A 23,648-nucleotide genomic window follows, 5' to 3' on the forward strand; every position below is an offset into this window, starting at 1 on the left:
ATGGAATGTCCTCTCATTGCTAAATTTAGGCCACAAGGTCAGCATGACTTGTACAGCCTCATTGACCATCTCCTAGACTCTGCCACCCTCAGGGATATACTCAGGGAATATCCTCAGTTTGCTCCCAGACTATAGGATGTCTTAGGCAATAAGGTGTGCAATATGTGTAATTATTTATTGAAATACTTGTATTCTTGTTGTGTATATTGTCCAGAGTTATTTTTGTGATACTTTAACCTGAAGTCTTTGCCCAGGGGGTGGGTGGCAAGGCCCATCCTCCTCTTTTGTTGTAATCTTTTATTAATTCAACAATAAATGTATCAATCAAATATATATATATATATATATATATATATATATATATATATATATATATATATATATATATATATATATATATATATATATATAATTCTCTTTACAGTACCTCTTTCGCATGTAGTCTATCTCCCATCTCCTTTGTTGTACTTTTTTTTTTTTCAACAATAAACTTATCAAATCAAATCAAATCATATATATGTAATTCTTTTGTGCAGGATTTGTCTTTGCAGTTCTCTATAAATAAGGGCAACTGTAAACTGTAAAGGGTCTTATTAATTTACTTATGCATCTCAGGGACATATGTATGTATATACATATACAATGTCTGTATGTAGGGTAAGATTGGGGTAAATCGAACACGGGCCGAGTGTAACAAACAACACGCATAGTAGTCTGCCCTGTCAATGATAATTTTTTTTTTCCAATCAAGTCAAAGGAAAAAAATGAAACATTCTAAGATGACAGACTTAAACAGTAGAACATTGTTGATATGAGGGACGACCGCACCAGACAAGATTTTCGATTTTTTCGAACTTAAATGTTATTTTTCGCACTAATGATATAGCTAGTGTCTTATAATTGCCAAAACATGCTGATGCTAATGGTATCATTCTTAATAGTAAAAATAATGTATTTACCATGATACTGGGGGAGAACAATAATCAACCAGAACCTTCCCATGTCACCATGAATGTACTAATATATTTTTACACAACGGGGGCATAACGAACGGTGATGTACCGATCAACTGTTCAGAGTATCTCCTATTTATATAACCTTTAAACACTCAATTCCCTAGTAATGTTGTAGTGTGCCAATTCAATCTTTATTTTTGTAATTGACTGAAATTAGCTTTTTATTTTTTTATTTATTTTAGTTTTTGCTTTACGGTCGATTGAAATTAGCTTTTTTTTTTTTTTTTTTCTTTTTACAGCTGATAATTGATGGATGAAGTTTATTACGAATAATAAGTGATATATAAGTAGACATGTAGTACATAAGGCAGGAGGTTAAGAATAATTACTAGTACCTTCGAATGATATTTCCTTTAGGAGTGTCATTGCAGATGGTGTTCGTAGCACCGTCATGCCTTGTTCGGATAATCTCTTTATGGAAAAAGAAGTAGAAGAAAAAAAGAAAAAAGTTCTAATTTGTGGACCTTACTTTTTTCATAAATCATTGTAAAAAAAAAAAAAAAAGCTTCACCTATATAGTTTGTTGTATTACTACTATTTTTCATATAAATTAACACATTTTTTTTCCCCAATAATAGTACAGTACACCCCCTTCTCACCATACCTACCTACAGTACATACATGCATATATATATATATATATATATATATATATATATATATATATATATATATATATATATATATATATATATATATATTTGCTGGTGTAAAGACATTATTGTATTCGTATTGATTCTGGCAAATTAGTCTTTTGCCAAACACGTCCCATGCTAAGTAGCCAGTGATCAAGCCGCCGCCGCCGCCATCGCTCCCATTGACTGGGCAGCACTAGTAGGCTGGCAGGACAAAGCACAGGTGGTGAGAGGGACAGTGAGAGAGGTGAAGACGAAGATTCTGATTATAGTGATAGTAATTAAGAGAACATGTGCGTCTGCAGCCTCTCAGCGATCAGAGGTTAACTATTTATACACCCTAGAGGACACAAACCGGACAGCAGTGTGTGGGTGCCTGCTGATAGCTTGGACAGCCACCGCCAAACAGTGCTAATTAAGTAATATACTGGTGTAACTCATCACTTCACGGTTCTGACATGTCATAACCTAACGTTGGTAACCTCCAGAACAACATATCAGTGAAAAAACACCTGCAGATAATGAATAACCACAATACTCCAATAAGTCAACAGACTAACCCTCTGACCCGCTTCCGTTCTCTCTCAGCCATTATCTGTCTCATTTCTCACTTATTACAAGTCAGGCAGGTCATAAAGTGGTGCCATAGTCTTAATCTTTACTTATTGAAATATATCCACAATTGCTGGATTTGTGTGTTAAAGAAGCTCAGTGAAGGGAAGCAGGCTAAAATGTGACGTCACTAGCAGCTATGTTGACGTCATCCCCGGCTCCCGCCCAAATACTCTGCCGGTCCCAGGTTGTCGACGTACAATATTATTTATACTCGTCTCAGTTAATTTATTTTGAGTTACAAATATCCTTTAAGGGTTTCTAATGATATAGTTCATTGTGTTTACGTGTCTTCTATGCTTGAGTTGAGTGAAGTATGGTGATTTAGAGGGTGGACGCTTGAGGCCGCCAGGAGGATGGGCATATCCAGTGTTATGATGGCCAGGGCGGAGAGCCGTGAGCTTAGTGCAGTATGTTGAGAGTGGATGCGTGGGCATTGAAGCAGGAAATGTTCCATGGCCTGAGGGGTAGTCCTACACCAAGGGCAGAAGGGGTCAGGAGACAAATGTAGGTGAAATTCGCATTTGGCGGTAGTTTCGCCAGACTAATTAATTCGCCAAGTGCGGAGACTTACTGTATATATATATATATATATATATATATATATATATATATATATATATATATATATATATATATATATATATGTGTGTGTGTGTGTGTGTGTGTGTGTGTGTGTGTGTGTTTCACTGTTTGATCTGCTGCAGTCTCTGACGAGACAGCCAGACGTTACCCTACAGAACGAGCTCAGAGTTCATTATTTCTGATCTTCGGATAGGCCTGAGACCAGGCACACACCACACACCGGGACAACAAGGTCACAATTCCTCGATTTACATCCTGTACCTACTCACTGCTAGGTGAACAGGGGCTACACGTGAAAGGAGACACACCCAAATGTCTCCACCTGGCTGGGGAATCGAACCCCGGTCCTCTGGCTTGTGAAGCCAGCGCTCTAACCACTGAGCTACCGGGCGTGTGTGTGTGTGTGTGTGTGTGTGTGTGTGTGTCTTTGTCTTTCATGGTGCAGATTGTGATGTGTGTGTGTGTGTGTGTGTGTGTGTGTGTGTGTGTGTGTGTGTGTGTGTAATTCACCTCGGTCGTCTGCTGGTCACCCAGCCAGTCTTCCCCATTACGGAGCGAGCTCAGGGCTCATAGAGTGATCTTCGGGTAGGACTGAGACCACAACACACTCCACACACCGGGAAAGCGAGGCCACAACCCCTCGAGTTACATCCCGTACCTATTTACTGCTAGGTGAACAGGAGCTACACATTAAGAAGCTTGCCCATTTGCCTCGCCACACCGGGATTCGAACCCGGCCCTCTCGTGTGTGTGTGTGTGTTTCACTGTTTGATCTGCTGCAGTCTCTGACGAGACAGCCAGACGTTACCCTATGGAATGAGCTCAGAGCTCATTATTTCCGATCTTCGGATAGGCCTGAGACCAGGCACACACCACACACCGGGACAACAAGGTCACTTCTCGATTTACATCCCATACCTACTCATTGCTAGGTGAACAGGGGCTACACGTGAAAGGAGACACACCCAAATATCTCCACCCGGCCGGGGAATCGAACCCCGGTTCTCTGGCTTGTGAAGCCAGCGCTCTTTTGTCATCAATGGGGAAATCTACCATCTGGATCCAGACAGATAACCTAACACACACACACACACACACACAGAGGAGGGTAGTGAAGAGGGAGATGACTATGTGGTGATGTTTTAATCACGGGAGGGAGATGGTTTGGACAAGGAGGGGAAGGTCAAGTGGGTGGAGCCCAAAGGCTTAGTTTTTGAGGTGGTAGAACCAATCAAAGGAAAACTGAAGACTTCACCTGGTGTGAGGGTACTAGGTGTTGCTACTGAGAAATTATATGGCCCAAATTTGCAAGGAGTAAAGTGCTGGTGTCTGTAGTATCTAGAAATCTGATATCTGGTATTAAACATGCATAACAAGAACAGAAACAGACGAACTATTGAACTATTTTGGCAGTACAGAGATGTTAAGCCTCAGGTAAATATTCTCTCCCCATCCCTCACTCTCGGAATGCATGGTTGTTTGTGTAAGTTAAGTGTGTTCTCCTTCCCATGTCTTTCTCATCCATATTTATCTCAAATTCTTGGATTTACATACATTTCTATGTACTTTTCCATAATGAAATTAATAAAATGTTGTAGTACAAGGAAGGAATGAGGAATGGAAGTGTGTGAGAGAGGTTATCAGTAGTACTAATATGTAGTAACAATAAAAATTGTAACAGCATTATTATTAGTATTATTGTGCGTGTTACTACTTCTGCGTTTACTGCTGTCCATGCTAATCTATGTTTTACCAATGTATTGATAAATAATAATGATACAATATTGCTACTAATGTTAGCTTGGGCAGAAAAAAATTACTACTTGCTCACAGCAGGTTGATATTAAATATCTACCATCCTTGTGATTACATTCAGAAACTGAGAGAGAGAGAGAGAGAGAGAGAGAGAGAGAGAGAGAGAGAGAGAGAGACTAGGGACTGAGGACAGTTTTACAATGAGGATAATGAAGCTACAATAGAGGTTGAGTTAATAGACCAGTTTGAGTTCAAAAGAAATGAGATTGGAATTAAGATCAGCAAAACTGAAGGGAAGAAATTGAAGTAGGAGGATGAAATTAGAGTTCAGAGAAAACAAGGTGGAAGCTTGTTGAAATTATGAAAGGAAGATGGGCCTATAACTTCTGCTTGAAAATAAAGAAAGGAAAGTAGATGAACTAGAGGCTATATAAACATATCAGGCATGTTGTTTTCATAAGGATAATCATTACACATGTTATGATCTATGTAATCCTTGTTTACTGTGTAAGTACCTCACAGACCATAAAAACTGAGTGGCTGGTGGTGAGCGGCCCAATCCACCTTGCTCAAGGTTGGGCCAGGGCCGCACCCACCACCGCCTACAACTATGGCTGAACAGACACATAAAGCTGAGCTGTGAATGATGGTCAAGAGCATCCTGATGAACTGGTTCTACGACTCATGGTACACCACCTGTTTGCCTGGGGACCACAGGGGTGTTTGGTGACTACTCTAGGAAGGCAACCAAACATACCAATTATTCTTTAACGGGATACAATAATAATAATAATAATAATAAAAAAAAAAAAAAAAAAAAGACATGGTTGGGATATAAAACTTGCTCCTCCAAGTTTATAAATACACTACGGAATGAATAACGCACACTAAATATATTACTGTTGTCTCCAACATAATGTCACTTCAGACCATAGCAATCAAACAGGGCATAAATTAACACTGGACACTACATAATATTACACATAATATATATTACAATTTCCTAGTAAAACTCATGGAAATGTAAGTCAAATATTTGTGACAGATGACTTGCAGCTTGAAGAAAAAAAGATTTAATTGCTGGCCTGAGAGTGCAATTCAGATTGTTATTGCTTAGTCTATGAGTATAGAAAAAATAATAATAATAATTACCAAATAAATATAAAAATACCTTAATTTACATCTGGGATTCAACCTGACACTATTATACTGAATGGTCACAGAACTTTTATGGATACTTCTCAACAAAGCTCATTATAATCTGTTCCAAAAGAATATAAAACTGTACACTTGAAAATAAAACAAAAATGATGAACAACATAACAAGTGCAACATGAGATCTTCAGGAATGCAAATATGGGAATATCATATTCTAGCTTAACTCCTTATCAAAATGTGAGCACCATCCTTCAAATCACTCAAGCAGTAACCATGGAAATAATAATCTATGGTGTGAAGTCATAAAACAAAACAATAAACAATATTGTTTCCTAATATCTGTGATAATGTCTGAATTAGTAACAATTTCATACAGATACAAATACTTTTACAGGTTTCAAAATACTTCACCATTATCACTTTTTTTTTTTTCAAAGATATTGCTATCCCCTCACATTATATTAGCAAGAAACAATTGTCGTTGCTCTGCCCCGACAGCCTCCATTGTGCTTGGCAATAACAAAGTGACTTGCACTTGATGTAAATGTTAAGTGTCACAGGCTTAATTAAAGGAATTCACTAGGTACCAAAATAGTCACCATGAACACAGAACACTTAATCTCTAAGAGGAAGAGGCTTGAATATATTCCTAATGCCTATTGTTGAAAGCTAATAAAGAGAAAGGGACAATATATCAAAGCTAGCCACTTCAATACTCAAGAGTACATAACTCATCTTATTGCTATGTATAGAAAACTGTTGACCTATGTGGCAAAACTTTCGTAATACTGTTCCTCCATTGACTTACCATGACTAACGTAATGGAACTAACACAATTCTTTGATAATAGACCTTATAGTGATTTTTTGGTACACACAAGAAATGCATTATGAGACTGTTAAAACCTCTACAGCCAGTTCAACAGCAAGACACAAAACCATGTAGTATTTAACACTGACCAACTGTAACATAACAAGGGGAAAAAATTATATATACTATATATAGATAGATATATAAGGAAAAGACACAGCAAACACAATAATAAAAACAAAAATGTAACATAACTATAACAGCAAAGAATAGAGAGTAAACAAGAAATGCACAAGGCTCTGCACCATCAGTGACCTAGGAAACAGACTAGTATCAGATGCTTCAATGCTGAGGCAACCAAACCAATCGTTAACATTTTACCTGGACATACATAGTGGGTAACTGCATTCACTATCATAGACAGAGTTTCACAACTATATATGCAATTGAATAGTTATTGCTTTCAGGGGAGAGAGAGAGAGAGAGAGAGAGAGAGAGAGAGAGAGAGAGAGAGAGAGAGAGAGAGAGAGAGAGAGAGAGAGAGAGAGAGAGAGAGAGAGAGAGTCTAGGTAAAATAAAATACCAAGGTATTGGGCAGCAGCATGAGCAGACTCTCCTGCCTACAATGAACATAACTATTGTGAATGTTCTCTGTGCAGTGGAGGGTCAAGAGGCAGCCATGGGGTCACCAAGGTGTCAAGCACTTGGCTCATACTCATAGAATTCTGATACTTTAAGATAAGATGAAGTAAGCAATGTAAACAAATATATTAATGATTATTTGAGGATGCTACATAGTTACAGGTGCAATATATTAAGTACATGTGAAGGAAGGATAAAATGTAGTGATCTCTGGATATACATAAATATATATAAATATGAATACATACATACATACACACACACACATGCACATATATGTGTGTGTGTGTGTGTGTGTATGGATGGGGAAAAAAAAAAAAAAAAAAAAAAAAAAAAGGCTGTAACAGTAAAATAATCATCCTATACAAAGTTTATGCACATAGATAAGAATATATTGCAATCATTTCAGTAATATCAAGACAGAAGGAAGCCTCAACAATGGAAAACGGTGATCAAATAAAAAGAAAAAAAAAACGTACAGATCTCAAGCTATTTACAAGACCTCCTACGATAGTCAGCATTCATTAGCACCAGCAGTAAAAATCATAGGGGATGAAGTGTTAAATAAATAGAAAATTAAAACTAAGTACATAAGTCTATGCCATGTCTAATAACCTTGTGCATCATGTAAGTGTGTGTGTGTCTGAAGCTTCTGACTCAAGTACTAAGGTAAACACTAGCAGGGAAGAAAAAGTTAGATAGATAAATAGAGAGATATAGAGAAAAGTGTGGGAAAAAAAAAAAAAAAAGTGACAGAATTAGACACGGAAGCAGCTCAGCCTTCACGACCACTTAAGCTTGCATTTATGTTACCTTGTGTAAAGCTCACAAAACGTACGAGAGAAGATTCACATCATTCAATAAACGGCCGACCCCTCGAACCCAACGTGGAGACAACTATGTAAACCCGATTCTGGTGACTAAATAATGAAAAACACAACATTTACTAACAAAGAAGGAAAATAAATGTTCAGGTACTCTAAGAATTTGTGTTACTCACACAAAGTGAAAAATTCCGTTATAGGAAAAAGATAATTCATAGAAGAATAAGAGAAAACAGGGTATCAACTTTACAAGACAAACCTCAGCCCGCCTTATTCACTGCCTGAATTTGGACGCAAAAAATTTTGCAAAGCCTAACTTCATAGATACAAAATTGGCAATATTCATGTAAGAGGACTGTAATACCCTAGAACTGCTGGACACCAATTCCATAATATGTCACAACACTGAAGTTTTGGCACACACACACACACACACACTAAAGCTACATCAACAGTGAAACCTTCAAGGGCAATCACCTTTCGTTGTCACTGGTACATTCATTGCTCAGCTCAGCAGGTTCAGAGCTTGCATTACACAAGTCAATTGTGAAGCTAAGTAAGTCATTCAGTGATCTGGCAGTGTTAAATAGTGTGGTTTGATGTTATTCAAGGAGATCATTATTCCACCAACTCATTAAATGCAATAGTAGTGTACAGGATGTCCTACAAAACATATATTTAAAGAATAATTCTTGAGAGAGAGAGAGAGAGAGAGAGAGAGAGAGAGAGAGAGAGAGAGAGAGAGAGAGAGAGAGAGAGAGAGAGAGAGAGAGAGAGAGAGAGAGAGAGAGAGACCTGCTTCAGGGCCAAAGGTATTTGTTACACTTTAACAGTACCAGTATTTGATTATATATAGCAAAATACTTCCTCTACATCAGTATTTAAGTTCAGTGGCCAGCTCTGAACACCACATACTGTGGTAAAAGGTTTCACTGTATCCCTTACAAAATACATCTATAAACCATGGCTGAGATAATCCCTTGCATTCATTACAAGATTGATAAATAAATAGTTTGTCAGTACACAAAGGGTATGATTGCTGACTTCTATAAATTGATGTAAGACAAAATATGTTTCAGATTTGATCTATGCCAAAACAGGACATAGAGCTCACTTTCAAGATAACAGTACAAGATATTCACTTCACCTCATTCATAAACCTCATCGCTATCAATACTCAATCATGCTAAAATTCCTAAAAACTGAAGTTAATGGATAAATGCAGATTGGTACAAAACCATTGGGCCAAAATATATATATAAAATTTGGATAAGTTTTACAAGGCAAAGGGGTCTCACATCTGCCACACATCTGTTCACACCCACTCTCAGTGCTTGAACAAGAGAAGTAAATGGTGAGAGGCTACTTGCATGTGCAGCTAAAACAAGAATCTGCCTCTGTGAGACTGTAATCTTAATGAGTCTTGCAACACCACTGAGAGGTAATATTATAACAACTGTGAGGTGCAATTGAGCTTTTATAACTATCTGACTGCATGATGCTCTGCAGACACTTCTCTACTGATTGAAATGCCACTGTTACCATTTGTACACCTATAAAGAAATGTTAAATGAACTATACATGCTGACCTAGAATATGAACTACTGCCAGATATTCTGATGAGGATAACTTGAATCAGAAGGCAGTCAAATGAAGTGACTCCTGATTGGCTACAACCATACACCATAGTAAATACAACTTTCCACTTTACATGTAATGAACACACAGTAAAGACCATAAAGCTTTCGCCTGCTTCTTTTTGCAAAAAACAGGAACTTTGGTGACAGACACTCAGAACTTTTGATGGGGATTCATTTGCCCACCAGACTCGAGGTAGCTGGCGGAACTGCCACAGTCCTGTGAGACACGACGGTTGTCCTTGCTAATGCTACACTCAGCCATACCTATTTGTAGGAAACAAGTGCTTTGCTGCCTCATTTCCTCTACTTATACAAACATACAATCTGTTACAGGGTAAAAATCTGAATACCAAACCCAGCTTCCCACTCACTAGACAAATGTTTGATGTAATTAAGAAAAATAATCATAAAAATTACTTTCGTATAAACCTGCAGCAGCTTGCTGGCAGAGATGTAAGATGTAGATAAAACTAAAGGGTACTGCCAGAGAGAATGGCAAGGAAAGTGCCACCAATGACAAACCCACATCAATGACACCATTAATATTACTTAATCTACTGAGGAATTCTTTCCTAGCTAGAAGGGAACTAATATAATATCAATATTTCACAGCCAACAGCTACCAGAGTATTCCACTAATAGTAGCGTTGCCTAACTTCAGATGGTCCACAAGATTGCAATACGTGAAAATGTGACTAACACTTGGGTTATCAACTACCCAACTACAGTAGATATTGGCCTCCTTTGGTGGATGACAAGTGAGCTGACCCATTCTAGTAGGAAGTGTGAGTGCTAGAGTGTCCTGAGCAACTGTACCTACAAAACTGTGCCCGGTCCACTACCATCACCTGCTGTTGCTGCTGTATCGGCGAGGCCTCAGACAGGTGTAATCTGTTCATGCTGCTCCAGGTTGTGGTTTTCTGGGCTGGATGAGGTATCCGAAGCCTGCTGAACAGCCGGACCAGGAATGTCTGGGGGTGGCACGCACTCTACAGTCACCACACTTTCCACACTGCCACTACCTGTGTCCTGGCTCCCTGACCCACTGCTGCTGCTCTGGCTGCCAGCACTGTTAGCTCCTGCAGCTGCAGCAACAACTGGGGAAGGAGGTGCTACATGTGGGGTCTCACTAGAAGCTGGAGGAGGGGGTGGAGGAGGAAGGCTACTCACTGGGGACTCTGAAGTCTCCTCTACATCAGACATTGGGTTAACAGTGACAGTAATGCCACCAGCAGTGAAGCCACCCTCATACCCTGAAGATATAGAGTTGTCCATTTCAGAATCAGAGTCTTTCTCTGCCTTGGTCTCTAAGGGTTCTGGAGGCTCTGGAAGAGGGGGAGGAGGGGGTAGTTCTTCCCCTGCAACACTTCCTTCCATCAGCAAGACACTGGGCTCTTGTGGTGAATCTGAGTCTTTTTCAGAGTTTCCATGGAGGCTGCCAGGCTGGCCAGCAGTACTGCCAGAAGAGGAGGAGCCCATGTTTGCTAGATTCAGCATCTCATCCAACCCTTCCACATCAGAAGGGGGGACTAGTGGGGGTGGTGGGGTGTCATCACAAAGGGTGCTGGTACGGGGCATGAATGGGGAGGACTCAGGGAGTGGTGGAGGCAGGTCATTGGTAAAGACTGCATCTGCATCATCCATGTCCATAACCATTGGTGGGGGTGGAGGAAGCTCACTACATAGGCTTGATGGTCCTGAAGGAGGAGGAGGAGGAGGTGCAGCATCTTGCATGTTGTATGGTGCATATTCAAGGCCACCATTATTGACCTCATCTAGTAAATAGAGTGGATTCACAGTCTCCTGAGGATGACTCAGTGTGTCATCTGCGGCAAGAGGAGCTGGAAGGTCCTCAGAGCCTAGGCTACTGAAGGCTACTGGAGAACCCTCACGTTCAGATCCCAGCATCTCAGGCTGAACCGGGAAGGTCTCTGCCTCTTCAGTCACTGTTGGGGCCGATTCCTCTATATTCTCACTTGTAAGTGATGAAAACTGTGGTCCTTCACTGCCACCAAAGTTAGTTATAATATCTGCATTCTGAGAGGATTCCTGGATTTGTTCAGGTTCTGTTACACCAGTGTCTTTATCTTCCGCACCTGTATCAGTCAACAATGGAGGAGGTGGAGGTAAACCCGCTAAAGGAGACCCAGTTTCAGACAGGGAGCTAGAGTCTGAAGAGACTGCTGCTGCTACTGCCGGGATTTGAGCTGGGGGACTGGGTGGCTTGGGACTAGCCTTGATGGGAGAGGCAGCTTCACTGTCTGGACTTGGGCTCCTTGTATTTGAGGGAGTCTCTTTATCTGGACTCTGAGGTGGGGAAGGTATTGAGGCTGGTGGGGGGAAATCAAGACCTGGACTTTGAGTCATGGGTGGCACTTCTTCACTAGGTGCCGGGGGAGAGCTAGCGGGACTCTTTCTGAGGGGAGGTGGCAGGTCCATGTCAGGGCTTGGACTCTTCATCATGGGTGGTGATTCCTTCTCTTCTTGAGGTGGAGGTGGACTTTTTTGTGGAGGAGGCAAATCCATGTCAGGGCTTGGACTCTTCATCATGGGAGGACTCTCTTTGACAGGACTCTGAGTGATTGGACTCTGTCTGGTAAGTGGTACATCATCATCTGGACTAGGACTCCTCATCATTGGTGGAGTTTCTTTGCCTGAAGTTTCATCCAAGCCAAAAGCTGTTGTGGAAGCTCTCTCACTTGGTGGACTCTCCTTTTTGAAACTTTGCACTGGACTCTTTCTGTCAAGTGGAACATCAATATCAGGACTAGGACTCCTCATCATAGGTGGAGAATCTTCCCCTGAACTTTCATCCACTCCAGAGGCTGCCATAGAATCCTTCTCACCCATGGAGCTGAATGGACTCTTAGCTAAAGGCTGGAAGCTTACTGGACCTTTCCCTTGTCTCGGAGAACAAATTGGACTTGTCACTTCCTTTGGAGAGCTTATAGGACTCTTGACAGGAGGAGATGAGGCCAGTGGGCTTCTGACTTCCTTGGGAGAACCCTCAGGACTTTTAGCTGATAGTGGAGGGCTTCTGGTTGGTGGAGAAGAGCTTACTAAAGGTTTTGGTGAGGAAGGACTTTTAGAACTTTTAATTGATCCTGTTGGACTTTTAATTGATCCTCTGGAACTTTTCCTTGAGGTTGGTGAGTCTCTAGGACTTTTGCTTTGAGGAGATCCTTTGTGACTCTTGACTGATGATGTGGGTGAGCCCTTAGGGCTCTTCATTCCTGGTGGAGATCCTTTAGGACTCTTACTTTCTGGTGATCTTCTCTCAAAAGGCTCTTGCTGTTCTTCCACCTTACCAAGGGGTAGCATCATATCTTTTTCATCTTCTTTAGATCCTATCCTCATCAGAGCCTCTGTTCCTGCTGGGGGAAAACTGTCACTATTACTTTCAAGGACAGCTGAAGGTTGACTGGTCACAGGCTCTTCAGGGCTCTTGGGCTTCTTATCAATGCCTTTCTGAACAGTAGCATAAACAGGAGCAGCTGCCTGCTGCAGTGGAACCACATCAGGCTGTGCTACCTTCTCATAAGGAGGGAAGTGCTGGGTATCATAATCTCGCATTAGTTCATAGGTGCTCTCTGTCTCCTCTGCCTTCTTCACCACCTCATAGCCAGGCTCTGACTCACCTTCACTTGACCGCCGGCTGGTGAATTTGAGCTGTTCATAGTTTGGATCATTTTCTGAGATAGTTCGTGGGTGATGGGCTGCTCCCTTCAGTTCCTCATATCCTGGATCTCCAAATGCACTTCCAGGCTTTCCTTTCACCATCTCATAGCCAGGTTCTGGCCTGGGATGTGTGACAGTCTCATAACCTGGTTCATAATCCTCTTGGATCTTCTCGTGAGCAACTGTTTCATATCCAGGTTCAGAAGGGGCCTGCTTAGTCTCTCCAGTGACCGTCTCATAGCCGGGTTCATATTCCCGGTGCTTGAGCGTCTCGTATCCAGGTTCAGATTCTATGTCTGAGGTAGGCTTTACTGTCTCATAGCCAGGATAATTTTCCTCTGGTCTTTCTACACTGGCATAGGCTGGCTCAGCATTTTTGACAGTCTCATAGCCTGGATCTGAGCCAGAGTAAAAGTTAGTGGGTGGTATCTGGGGTATAGTCTCATAGTTAGGGTTAGGCTGGGCATGCTGAGTAGGAGTGCTCCAGACTCCAGTTTTTTCATAAGACTTTGCCCGACTGATGGAAGAGACAACTTCATGATTACGGGTCTCAACAAGACTGCGAGTCATAGATCCAAGATCGACTGACTGGCGAGGAGTGGTTGGGGGGGAAGATGCATGAGTACCCCAGCGAGAGGCTCCTCCAACATCTACTGACCCTCTGCGAGAGGAGGAAACACTACCTGCATCACTCTCCCCACCACCAACACCACCACAGCTATCTCCGCGTGCATGACCAGGACGTTGCTTCTTCATCACCTGCAAATATAACATGTATCAGTGAAATAATACCTTGTCAATCTGTTGCCATGAACTTCTTCATATCTTCAAAGCAACCACTCATGTAAACCAATCTTGTCTCCCTCATACCTTGGCATACATTTCCTCCAGTGCCCTCTGTGTGGGTCTCTCCGCCGGGGCAACAGTGCGTGGTGGAGAGTGTGGAGGTTGTGGTGAGTGCCCGGAGTACATGCTGGTGTCTCCCTGGGGCAGTGGTGGCAAAGGTGAGCGAGTGCCTCTCTTCTCAGCTCCAGGACTTCCCATCACTGTGCTGGCAGCGCTACTTGATGAAGCTGTTGGAAGGATTGGGGCTAAGATTATATTCTTCAAGGATTTTGTTATTTTTCAAAGTTACAGCCATAGCATTTTTTTCTTAATACTTCATCTGAGGTTTCTATAAACTTACCATGAACATTATATTTGTACAATTTCATCTATCCTTGTCTAGGAGGTACAAATACATATAAAACACATTCACATATATATTATAGTGTTCATATTGCATTATTTTCATGTAAATATTGGTTCTACAATATATCTAGTGATTGTTTACTTAGCTGTACAACACAATAAATAAAAGGCACTTTTCTCATCCTTGGGTGTCCAAGGATGTTGCATTATAACAACACAAACTCCTTAATATCACAACTAGGAGGGGAGCACATCAACTTAAGCCAAATGTTCTTGAAAAACTATTTCAGCACACCCAGTTCATATTCTCCTTGTCTGGCAAAGGATATTGCACTCTTAAAGCCGAGAGGAAGAACAGAATGCTTGCACTCCAAAATACACAACACACATTTACATAAGCAATGCTCACATATGAAAAAAAAATTCTTTCCATCTAACCAAATGATTACACAATATCTAACTCAAGATTAAAGGGAAAATATCTTAAAAGCATTTATATTACTTTCTCAAGCACTTTCATACTTCTAGAATTTAAGTACAATATATGGAACTAAAATAACAAACTACCTCTCTAGGACTTCTGAAAACCTAAATAGGTTCCTACCATTGTTACCACTCAATACACTTTCACATTTCACAAAATATTAAGAAAGTATTAATATTCACCTAGGCTTACTTCATGTCATAACACTCTTGTTTTGACATAGTATTGTGTCTCAAAGCACAAAACTAAAGATAAATTTACGTGGTGTTTCAAAATGTTTCCTTTCCTATTCATATTGCTTCCCTTCACTTGACTTCAGTAATCGTGAAATATTGCTAACTCTGAAGAAGCGAGATATATACCATTTTTCTTCTGAATTCTTTGTGTAATGTAACCAAAGCTGTTCGCTCTATGAAACAATTCTTACTTTTTATGTAATGTGTAATTCTTCACCATATGTACAAGTTTGTATACAAAGAAAACCAAAAGTAAAAAACTTAATAGTGCAAAAACTAACAATAAAGAATAATCAATAAATTTTTTTCCTAATGCCTGAATACTTCATACATTCATATATCTTTACTTTCCCAGTGCAAGTGAAAGACATGTGTGATGTGAGCCAATGATTTTGTTGGGGAAGATGTAATCCTGATATCTATAGTCTTTAATGAAGATTTCACCTATATACAAAATATGACTCATAAGAACTGGTACACATAGCTATTAACAGCAACTTTCTTATAAAAGAATAGCAATAAAGCAATACAAATGTGAAGCCTGCATTGTATGCTATAAATAACCTTCCTTTTCTTTTCCAATGTATTTTCAGACAAAATTTTAATTTTTTTTTCTTTGCCATGTAGATTGTTCATATGGAGCAAGAGTAATGCAAGTTCTGATTTCTTCTCCAACATGCCACACAGTAGTTTGTAAGAGATGCTGGTATGAAGCATATTAGCCACCAGGCTCACAGATAAGACTAGCCCCACACAGCAATAGCAGCAATAGCACCAGCAATAACAGTAGCAGTAACAGCAGTAGCACCAGCAGCAATGAAACTCCTACACACTATCTTTTTTTACCTCCATATTCACTGTACATCAGCTATGGGAATCTGCACCATCCAGGATATGCAAAGAAAGAGACATGGGGGATGACTGTGCTACTCTTCACTTGGACTTCACACACTTTGAGGATGCACTTCACTGACTTTCTTTCACCATTCTCAGACCTTTCTTTGGAGGAACTTAACAACAAAGAACAATAAAAAAATAAATAAATAAACAAAAAGTAAAATAAATAAAAAAAAGCATCAGTGGTAATTCTATGAGGAAAGAAGAAATTTAAAGCATTATAAGCAGCAGCCCACCTTGTCTGGAGTGCACAACATGGCGCAGACTGTCAACACTTGGAGGTGCAGGAGGAGGCTGGGATTCACCTCGAGTTGAAAGTGGTGAAGGGGTTGATGGAGCATGAGGTGGACTTGGCATTGGAGGTGGAGGTGGGGGAGGCGTTGACCTGGGTTCAATCTGGGCATACGTTTCACTACCCACCCCTCTGTTGCCCTCATAGATGCAGGCATACATCTCATCAGCAGAATCATCTGAGACAGTCATGTAGTACCTGTGGGAATTATAATTGCAGTCAGTGATGATGCTATTGGTTGCACTTGTAGAAGTCCTAGTAATATTACTTATTGCTATTGTTATTGTAATTGAATAAATAAGCAGTAGTAACAAACATTCAAATTCATACTTATACCACACTTCCATATATCAAGTAATCCTTTATGAATATTACCAACAATCTATCTATCCATCAATTAAACACGAGTACAGTACCCTTCTCCCTCTCCTGGCTGGCCCCCTGTTGTTTGATTGGCGTTGGCAGCTTGTGTTTGCGCCTTGATGGCTGCCAGAGGCTCCCGCACGCTGATGCTTGTATAGCCACGTGAATCCTGAGAGTCTCCACTGAAGTTTTGCTGGGATGAGATCTCTATACCAGCCTGATATTGTACAAAAGTAGAAAATAAGCCATAGAGATATTGATATTTCATTATGCAATGGATAGACTGTAAACATCAAAAAAGTTTATGGAGAAAGTAAAAATAGATACATATATTTTAAGGCAATAATCACAAAATATGATAATTTCTGATGAGTCTACATCTAAACAGTGACTTAATGGTACTCTGATTATTATCAAAATGCTTACAAACTATCCTACCAAGTGAGGAAATATAGTGATTTGACAGAGCTCACCTCTTCAGGTTGCTTGAAAAGTGAAAAAAAAGTCCTATATAAGAAGAGGTGTGAAGAATCTAGTAACATTTAAATCAGGAGACATCAAGCACATATATACGGACCAGCAGATAAATCAATTCTAGTATCTAATAACACAAAGACATACAAACAAGTGAGAGAGGAAGCAAGACTTACATGGTGGAGGGGAGGTGTCATGTATGGCATCTCCTCGTTGGCTGGTGTCCTCCCTGAGATGGCCAAGGCAGCCTGGATCTCTGTGGAAGCTGATTGGCTGGGAGCAGGAGAGGTGGGTGAGGGGGTGCTTCCAGACGCTGCTGGCCGAGCACTGAGGTGGGGTGACCTGGGGGAGGCTGGTCCCTTCTCTGAGGAGGCTGAGGTCACAGATGAGCTCATCATGTGATCAGGTGCAGCTGCTCCTTGAGTCTTTTCCTCCTCCAGGTCAAATCTTTTCTCCGGTACTGGAGGAGCAGGTTCATACCCACCCTCTGAGCTCCATCCGGGACTGAGAGGAAAGAACACAAAGATTGGTACCCCTTGAATCATCTTCCACAGATTAAACTAATTCAATATCTCCATCTCTCTCTGTAGATTAAAGTCTGTGGCCTACATAAAAACACAAATAAATAAACAAATATAAATAAAAGACCTCACTCAGTCTTCACTCCACTTCCTGTAAAGTGCTGAGTGAAGAAGTTCCACCAGGACAGCTCATCCTTGGCAATCACTTACCTCTTTTCTTTGGTAATGGCTTTAGGGTCATCATAATTATCAGTATCCGTTTCTGGATCTTCTGAATCATCGCGGATAACCTTAGCATATGGATGATCCTCTGTAAATCACAAGGTTAAGATGAAGTCATTATATCATGGCATTTAATCCTAAGAGGTTATAAATATAACACACAGTTCAATAAAAAAACATCAAGACAACAGGAAATTATTATATAATGCATGTCATTATCCAGTTGTATGAAAACAAGTCATTAGTAAGTATTAAGGTTATTAGTCAATATATATATATATATATATATATATATATATATATATATATATATATATATATATATATATATATATATATATATATATATATATATATATATCAAACATAATGGGAGCAATAATGTGGACTAATTAATTGATTATAAATACCTATAATCTGTATATATAATGATGCTCATCATAGACGCATTCTAGAATACTGCTCATAAATCTCTTAAATGACACACTAAGACTTATTCAATAATAATAAAGCCTACATTAGAGGCAAGATGTATATGAATTACTTCACTTTATGATGAAAAAATACATTATTTTCCTTGAAACATACATATAATAATCCTGTAACACTTTTCAACCTGTGCAGTGGGAGTAAGATAGGCTAGTCCCCATTAGAAGTAACCTGAGTGAGGCCCGGCTGGGATGGCTCACTCAGGGAGCCGGAGCACCACAGCTAAACAACACTAAAGGGGATAGTCTCAGAGGAGAGGTGTAGAAGTAGCACTTTCTCTGGAAGGGGTGAGGGGAGGGGGGGATGGAGGAGCAACACAAAGACTTCACACTCACTCTTTGGTAGTTTGACATGAGCGTATGGGTGATTCTTCTTTACTTTGGCATAGGGATGACCTGCTGCCCCCTCACCACTAACAGCGTCTGGGTGAGGAGGGGGGGGTGTAGGCTCAGTGGGAGAGGTGAGGGTGGGATCCCTGATGATGGCAGCCCGACCATCAGGCCCAATGGCACCAGCTGGGAGCACCTGGACCCCTCCAATGACCTTTCCTAGACCAGCACCACCTGGTGACCATCACAGTAATTACTCTCAGTCCTTCCTGGGTCAGCCTCAGTAACAATGATATTAGATATTTTACTTTACCTGGAGACAGACATCCTGAATTCAAAACAATGGCCAATAATAATAATAATAATAATAATAATAATAATAATAATAATAATAATAATAATAATAATAATAATAATAATAATAATAATAATGAAGAAGAAGAAGAAGAAGAAGAAGAAGAAAAGAAGAAGAAGAAGAAGAAGAAGAAGAAGAAGAAGAAGAAAAAGAAAATAAATAAAACTGAGCATATATGAAATAACAAAAACTATTTCACACAAACACTGTTAAATAATCAAATCTCCAGCATTCTAAAGTATATTTTTCTTATTAAATACCACATACACATTCATACTTCCTCCAATGCACCTATACTAATTGGACTGTATGACACCAGTACCCACATCCCACAGACTACAATGGTAATCACACATTCTTCTTATCCATATCCCAACACTCTGCATCTCCTGTCTAGACCTGCCCTTACTACCATCTCTATTCAAGTCTCTCTCTTCTCCACATCCATGTAACACCATCACTCCACAGCATCTTAGACTTTATACTTATAACACACATCCTTTCCAAGCTTTGAACACACTATATGCATTAACATTCACTACTACATTCTCTCCACATTCTCCACCACTTCTATGTCTTTTTAGCCTCCTCCCATAGTCCTGTACTCACCATCTACGTCTCCCACGGCAGCATACAGATCTGAAGAATGCTGGGACTGGGTGCGCTCCACGTTACACTCAGGTCCTGCCGGGTCTGGCTGTGCACTGAGGGGAATGGCTGGTAGCTCCCTCTTTAGAGTGCATCTGTTCAACAAGTTGAGGGAAGGGTGAGGTTATTAACTGTCTCTAAAATATACCTATCAAAATGGACTCTAACAGAAGACAGGTGAAGCTAAAGCAATGTTACACACAATGATATCTTTAAAATAACCTTAAGAAAAGTTGGTTCACATTATATATATATATATGTGTGTGTGTGTGTGTGTGTGTGTGTGTGTGTATTGTAATAAAGAAGAAGAAAGGATGAAGTGATTTTCTGAGGAAAAAAGTTTCTCAACAGATCCAAAGGCCTGACTTGCATTAATTTCTATTTTCAACAAACTGTGACTTAAAATTTTTAAAAATCAACTATTACCAAATAAGTATCTGGTTAATGTTCTAGTTTAGAGAGAACATAAGAGAACGGTACAGGTGATTAAAAAATATATATATATATATATACATGAATCAATTTAAATAATATTTTATGTAGGTTGTATGTCTGAATTAAGAAGACATGGCAATTACTTCCTACCTGCTGGAAGCTTGGGATCCTTCATCACTCCCCTTGAGAATGTTGGATCCATTGAGACGAGGAAAACTGCCCAGCCCATTCTCCCCTCCATCATGGCAGACCTTGACAGTGGTGATCCCTTGTGTCAAGTCATAATCGTCATATCTACCCAGGAAGACACAGAATTTCTGGGTGAAGTGATATGTGGAGCACAGCTGGTTTGAAGGTTTAAAGCAGTGACCTCACTGGGTTTAAATGGGTGAGTGATGCATGTGTAACCTTTCCCTAAGCTACCCATACATATATCCCCTTCAACTGTTGATACAATGCTATAATTTTTAAAGACTTTTCTGTGTAATTTCTAATGCATATAACACAACAAGTGTGATACTTGTTACATATTTTAAGTGTGATGCATATATAGCTCTCTATGCCACAATGAAATGCAATAAAAATGAGTGAAAAGAAAAAAACATGTAATAAAAAATCCTAACAATAAAAATGTATAACAGGAATATAACTTTGAAACTTCTCACAATAATCTAATACTATGCCTTTAACTTTGAGAAGGACAAAGAGCACAACACGTCACAAGGCGTACTCACCCGTCATCTTTCCTGGCACAGACACAGAACGCCAGGAAGAGGAAGAGCACCAATGTGAATCCCACAGTAATGAGTACGGCCCAGGCTTGCACCACATCCAGGGCTACAGTGAGTGTGGCCCCATCTAGTGGCCTGCCCCCAGCCTCTTCTCCTAACACATCTAGGAAGCTGTGGCCGGCGGGGGTTTTAGGCGGGGTGTAGGCCCCCCCAAGGGCCCACACAGGGTCCCGTGGTCCCACGCCCACCATCACCTGCCGCTTTCACCTGTACACCACCACAGACCACCACTGTTAAAGTCTCACTAGTTGAGCAGTTACAGCAAGCCCTCAGTCAAATCATCTCACCATGTTCATCTAAATCTCATTCTCTGAAAACAAATCATCCAAATATTACCCCTCAAAAATGCGTCCTTTGTTATTGAAAGACACACTCCGGCAGGGAAGTTTCTGGTGATAATTTCAAAAGAAATGACATTTTATGAAACATAGTCTTGAGGGTTTCCTGTAACTTACTATAACTGTAGCCTTGTAAACTCACATCCTGTACCACTGAATATCTTCCTTTGACTTTTATTTTTTTTTATTTATTTGTTTATATTTCAGATATACATGATTAAATAGCTTGCTTAAATGAGAAATAATTTCAAGCAGAAAATTAGATTACTTAATTTTGAATAAATTTAGGCTCTAAATAAAATGATCATGTAAAATCTGCACTTTTCACACTTATATGTAATCTTACATGGTATGGATCACTTTCACTGGGTAACTACACTGGGCACATCTCTATGGTATGGATATTCTCAATACTTAAGCTTAAATCACAGTGGTGACTAGCCACACTACTTGGGATGTATAAAACAAAATAATGGCCTACATCAAACACTCTCAACACTGCACATGATTCTAAATAAAATTTGCAATGCACTTATACTCAAAATAATAGTGAATTCACCTCATACAAGTTTCATCCACTCAGTCCAAGTCATGAAAAATAATTCACTATCCATTTCAGTAACAAAGTTTGCGTATTTCAATTCAATTCAACAACTTTATTACAGACCATATAAACAAAAAGAGCGAGAAAAAAAAAGAGACAAAACACAAGAAAAAGCACATCACCAAGACACAGCCATCAGCCAAGACTATGTTTATACTGTCTAAGAGTGAAATCAGCCACTGGTTCCATATATGTCAACTAGGAAATCCTCTTAAAATGCCATAAAGCACACGGAGAGGGCGCAGAGGGAGGCCAGAGAGCGCCCTGCCCCCGGAATCCACGAGAGGAGCCAGCGGATGCCATGTGTACAAGCGGCCTTTTGTCCCCTCCACTGCCACCCACGGATCAATACCTGCTCACCCCTCACTGCCTTAAAGAGCCACATTTCCTACCCCTCAAAATGCACATCATTACCAACGCCTCGCGAATACCGGGCCACGCGTCTTCCCACGTCTTCACTTTGATTTAAATAAAGAAGGAAAAGAGGCACAAGTAGTAGTAGGAAAACGAGTAGTCCCAGCAAACCATATATCTAGGGAAAGCAGAAGATAGACTCACCCTTCCTCGTCATTTCAAGAGGTTCTAGTCCACTGGCTAAACAACGGCACCGTATCCAAAGCACTCCCGGGTTATATTTCCACCACTTAGCACCGTGGCTCAATAAAAATGAGTCCTGGGTCGCTCACTCGCACAGGAAGTCCGTCAGAGGAGATGAATTTGCCCTCCCGCTGGCGACTTCATCTTCGTCTGTTTTCTCGCGTGTGCTTTACTCCACTATCACCCTGGCACCGGTCTCTCAGGATTTAAGGTGCCTACAGGAAGTAATGCCGCCGAACTGGGTCATATTTGCGGTCAACTTTCCCTGTGGAGGATCGCCATGTTTGTTATGGTACGAGGACGCGTCTGCCCCCGTGGCCGCCGCCCTCCCGCCCTCCACCGTCCTTCGTCCGTCTCAAAACTCTTCGTCTTTATTACTCTGTCTGGGGCCGTTAAACTCTCAAAACCAACAACCTCCGTGTGCTTTCGTGGCTTCGGTTATATCCATGGATATTCTGAGTGGCTTGGTGCTGGTGAAAGTGTGAGTGAGTTTGAGAGAGAGGGGAAAATAGGGTTTAGATCTGGATGGTGAGCAGGGCGGGGTGGGAGGTGGCGAGGTGAGTGCCGCGCCCCGCCCCTCGCCCAGCCCTGGAAGAAAACGGGAACCAATCAATAGTCTATGTCACTAGCAGGTTTTAAATTAAGATAGTCTCTATGAATACCTGACCCTTGCTGAACTCTTCCTTTCATTCTTACTCCTAAAATTCATCCTCAGCGACTGACGCGCAGGTTCTGAGGAATTAAAAGGTTATTACGAAGAGCTAATATCGGGAATTCACCTGTCTTACTGATTAATCCACCTGTGCCCCCTAGTAACACAATCACAGTACATGGCTATACACATGCCATGCTGCAATATTCAAAGGAATCGATGTAACAAGCTCAGGCCATATTAAATATACATTGAATTGGGAACAAAATTCTACATCATCAAACTAAAGTCTACTAAAATACTGCAGACAACATTCCCGTACACTATGAATATTGTAATTTTCATTTGCCTTTTGCTTGATAAATGTATAGATGT

The 23,648-nt window shown here is 40.5% G+C and overlaps 1 protein-coding gene across 3 annotated transcripts; it reads right to left on the reverse strand.

The window, feature by feature from the left end:
• Nucleotides 1-5,081: 5,081 nt before the first annotated feature.
• LOC123510987 (proline-rich protein 36-like) lies at nt 5,082-23,187 on the reverse strand. Of its 3 annotated transcripts, none has more exons than XM_045266565.1 (12): nt 22,583-23,187; nt 21,026-21,289; nt 20,442-20,585; nt 19,818-19,951; nt 18,860-19,087; nt 18,024-18,123; nt 17,469-17,796; nt 17,292-17,303; nt 16,872-17,035; nt 16,400-16,653; nt 14,226-14,428; nt 5,082-14,114 (listed from the first exon to the last, which is right to left on the reverse strand). In XM_045266565.1, the coding sequence occupies exons 2-12, from the start codon at nt 21,271-21,273 to the stop codon at nt 10,554-10,556; spliced, it is 5,376 nt and encodes a 1,791-aa protein (XP_045122500.1). In that variant the 5' UTR covers nt 21,274-21,289; nt 22,583-23,187; the 3' UTR covers nt 5,082-10,553. The 3 variants fall into 3 exon arrangements, with proteins under 3 accessions (XP_045122500.1, XP_045122501.1, XP_045122502.1); XM_045266566.1 differs by lacking the exon at nt 22,583-23,187 and adding an exon at nt 21,980-22,576; XM_045266567.1 differs by lacking the exon at nt 17,292-17,303 and having other exon boundaries at nt 22,583-23,186.
• Nucleotides 23,188-23,648: the final 461 nt, after the last annotated feature.

This window comes from Portunus trituberculatus, chromosome 30 (genome assembly GCF_017591435.1).
Source record: "Portunus trituberculatus isolate SZX2019 chromosome 30, ASM1759143v1, whole genome shotgun sequence".
In the NCBI taxonomy this organism is placed as follows: Eukaryota; Metazoa; Arthropoda; class Malacostraca; order Decapoda; family Portunidae; genus Portunus; species Portunus trituberculatus.

Bases quoted from the DNA above. Each gene is read 5' to 3' on its own strand.
- LOC123510987 (XM_045266565.1), bottom strand. From the start codon at position 21,273: ATGGTGGGCGTGGGACCACGGGACCCTGTGTGGGCCCTTGGGGGGGCC. The intron at 19,952-20,441 runs GTAGGAAGTAAT...CTTGTTGAACAG, and splicing joins GGATCCCAAGCTTCCAGCAG to ATGCACTCTAAAGAGGGAGC. The intron at 16,654-16,871 runs GTACTGTACTCG...TAATTCCCACAG, and splicing joins CAGCCAGGAGAGGGAGAAGG to GTACTACATGACTGTCTCAG.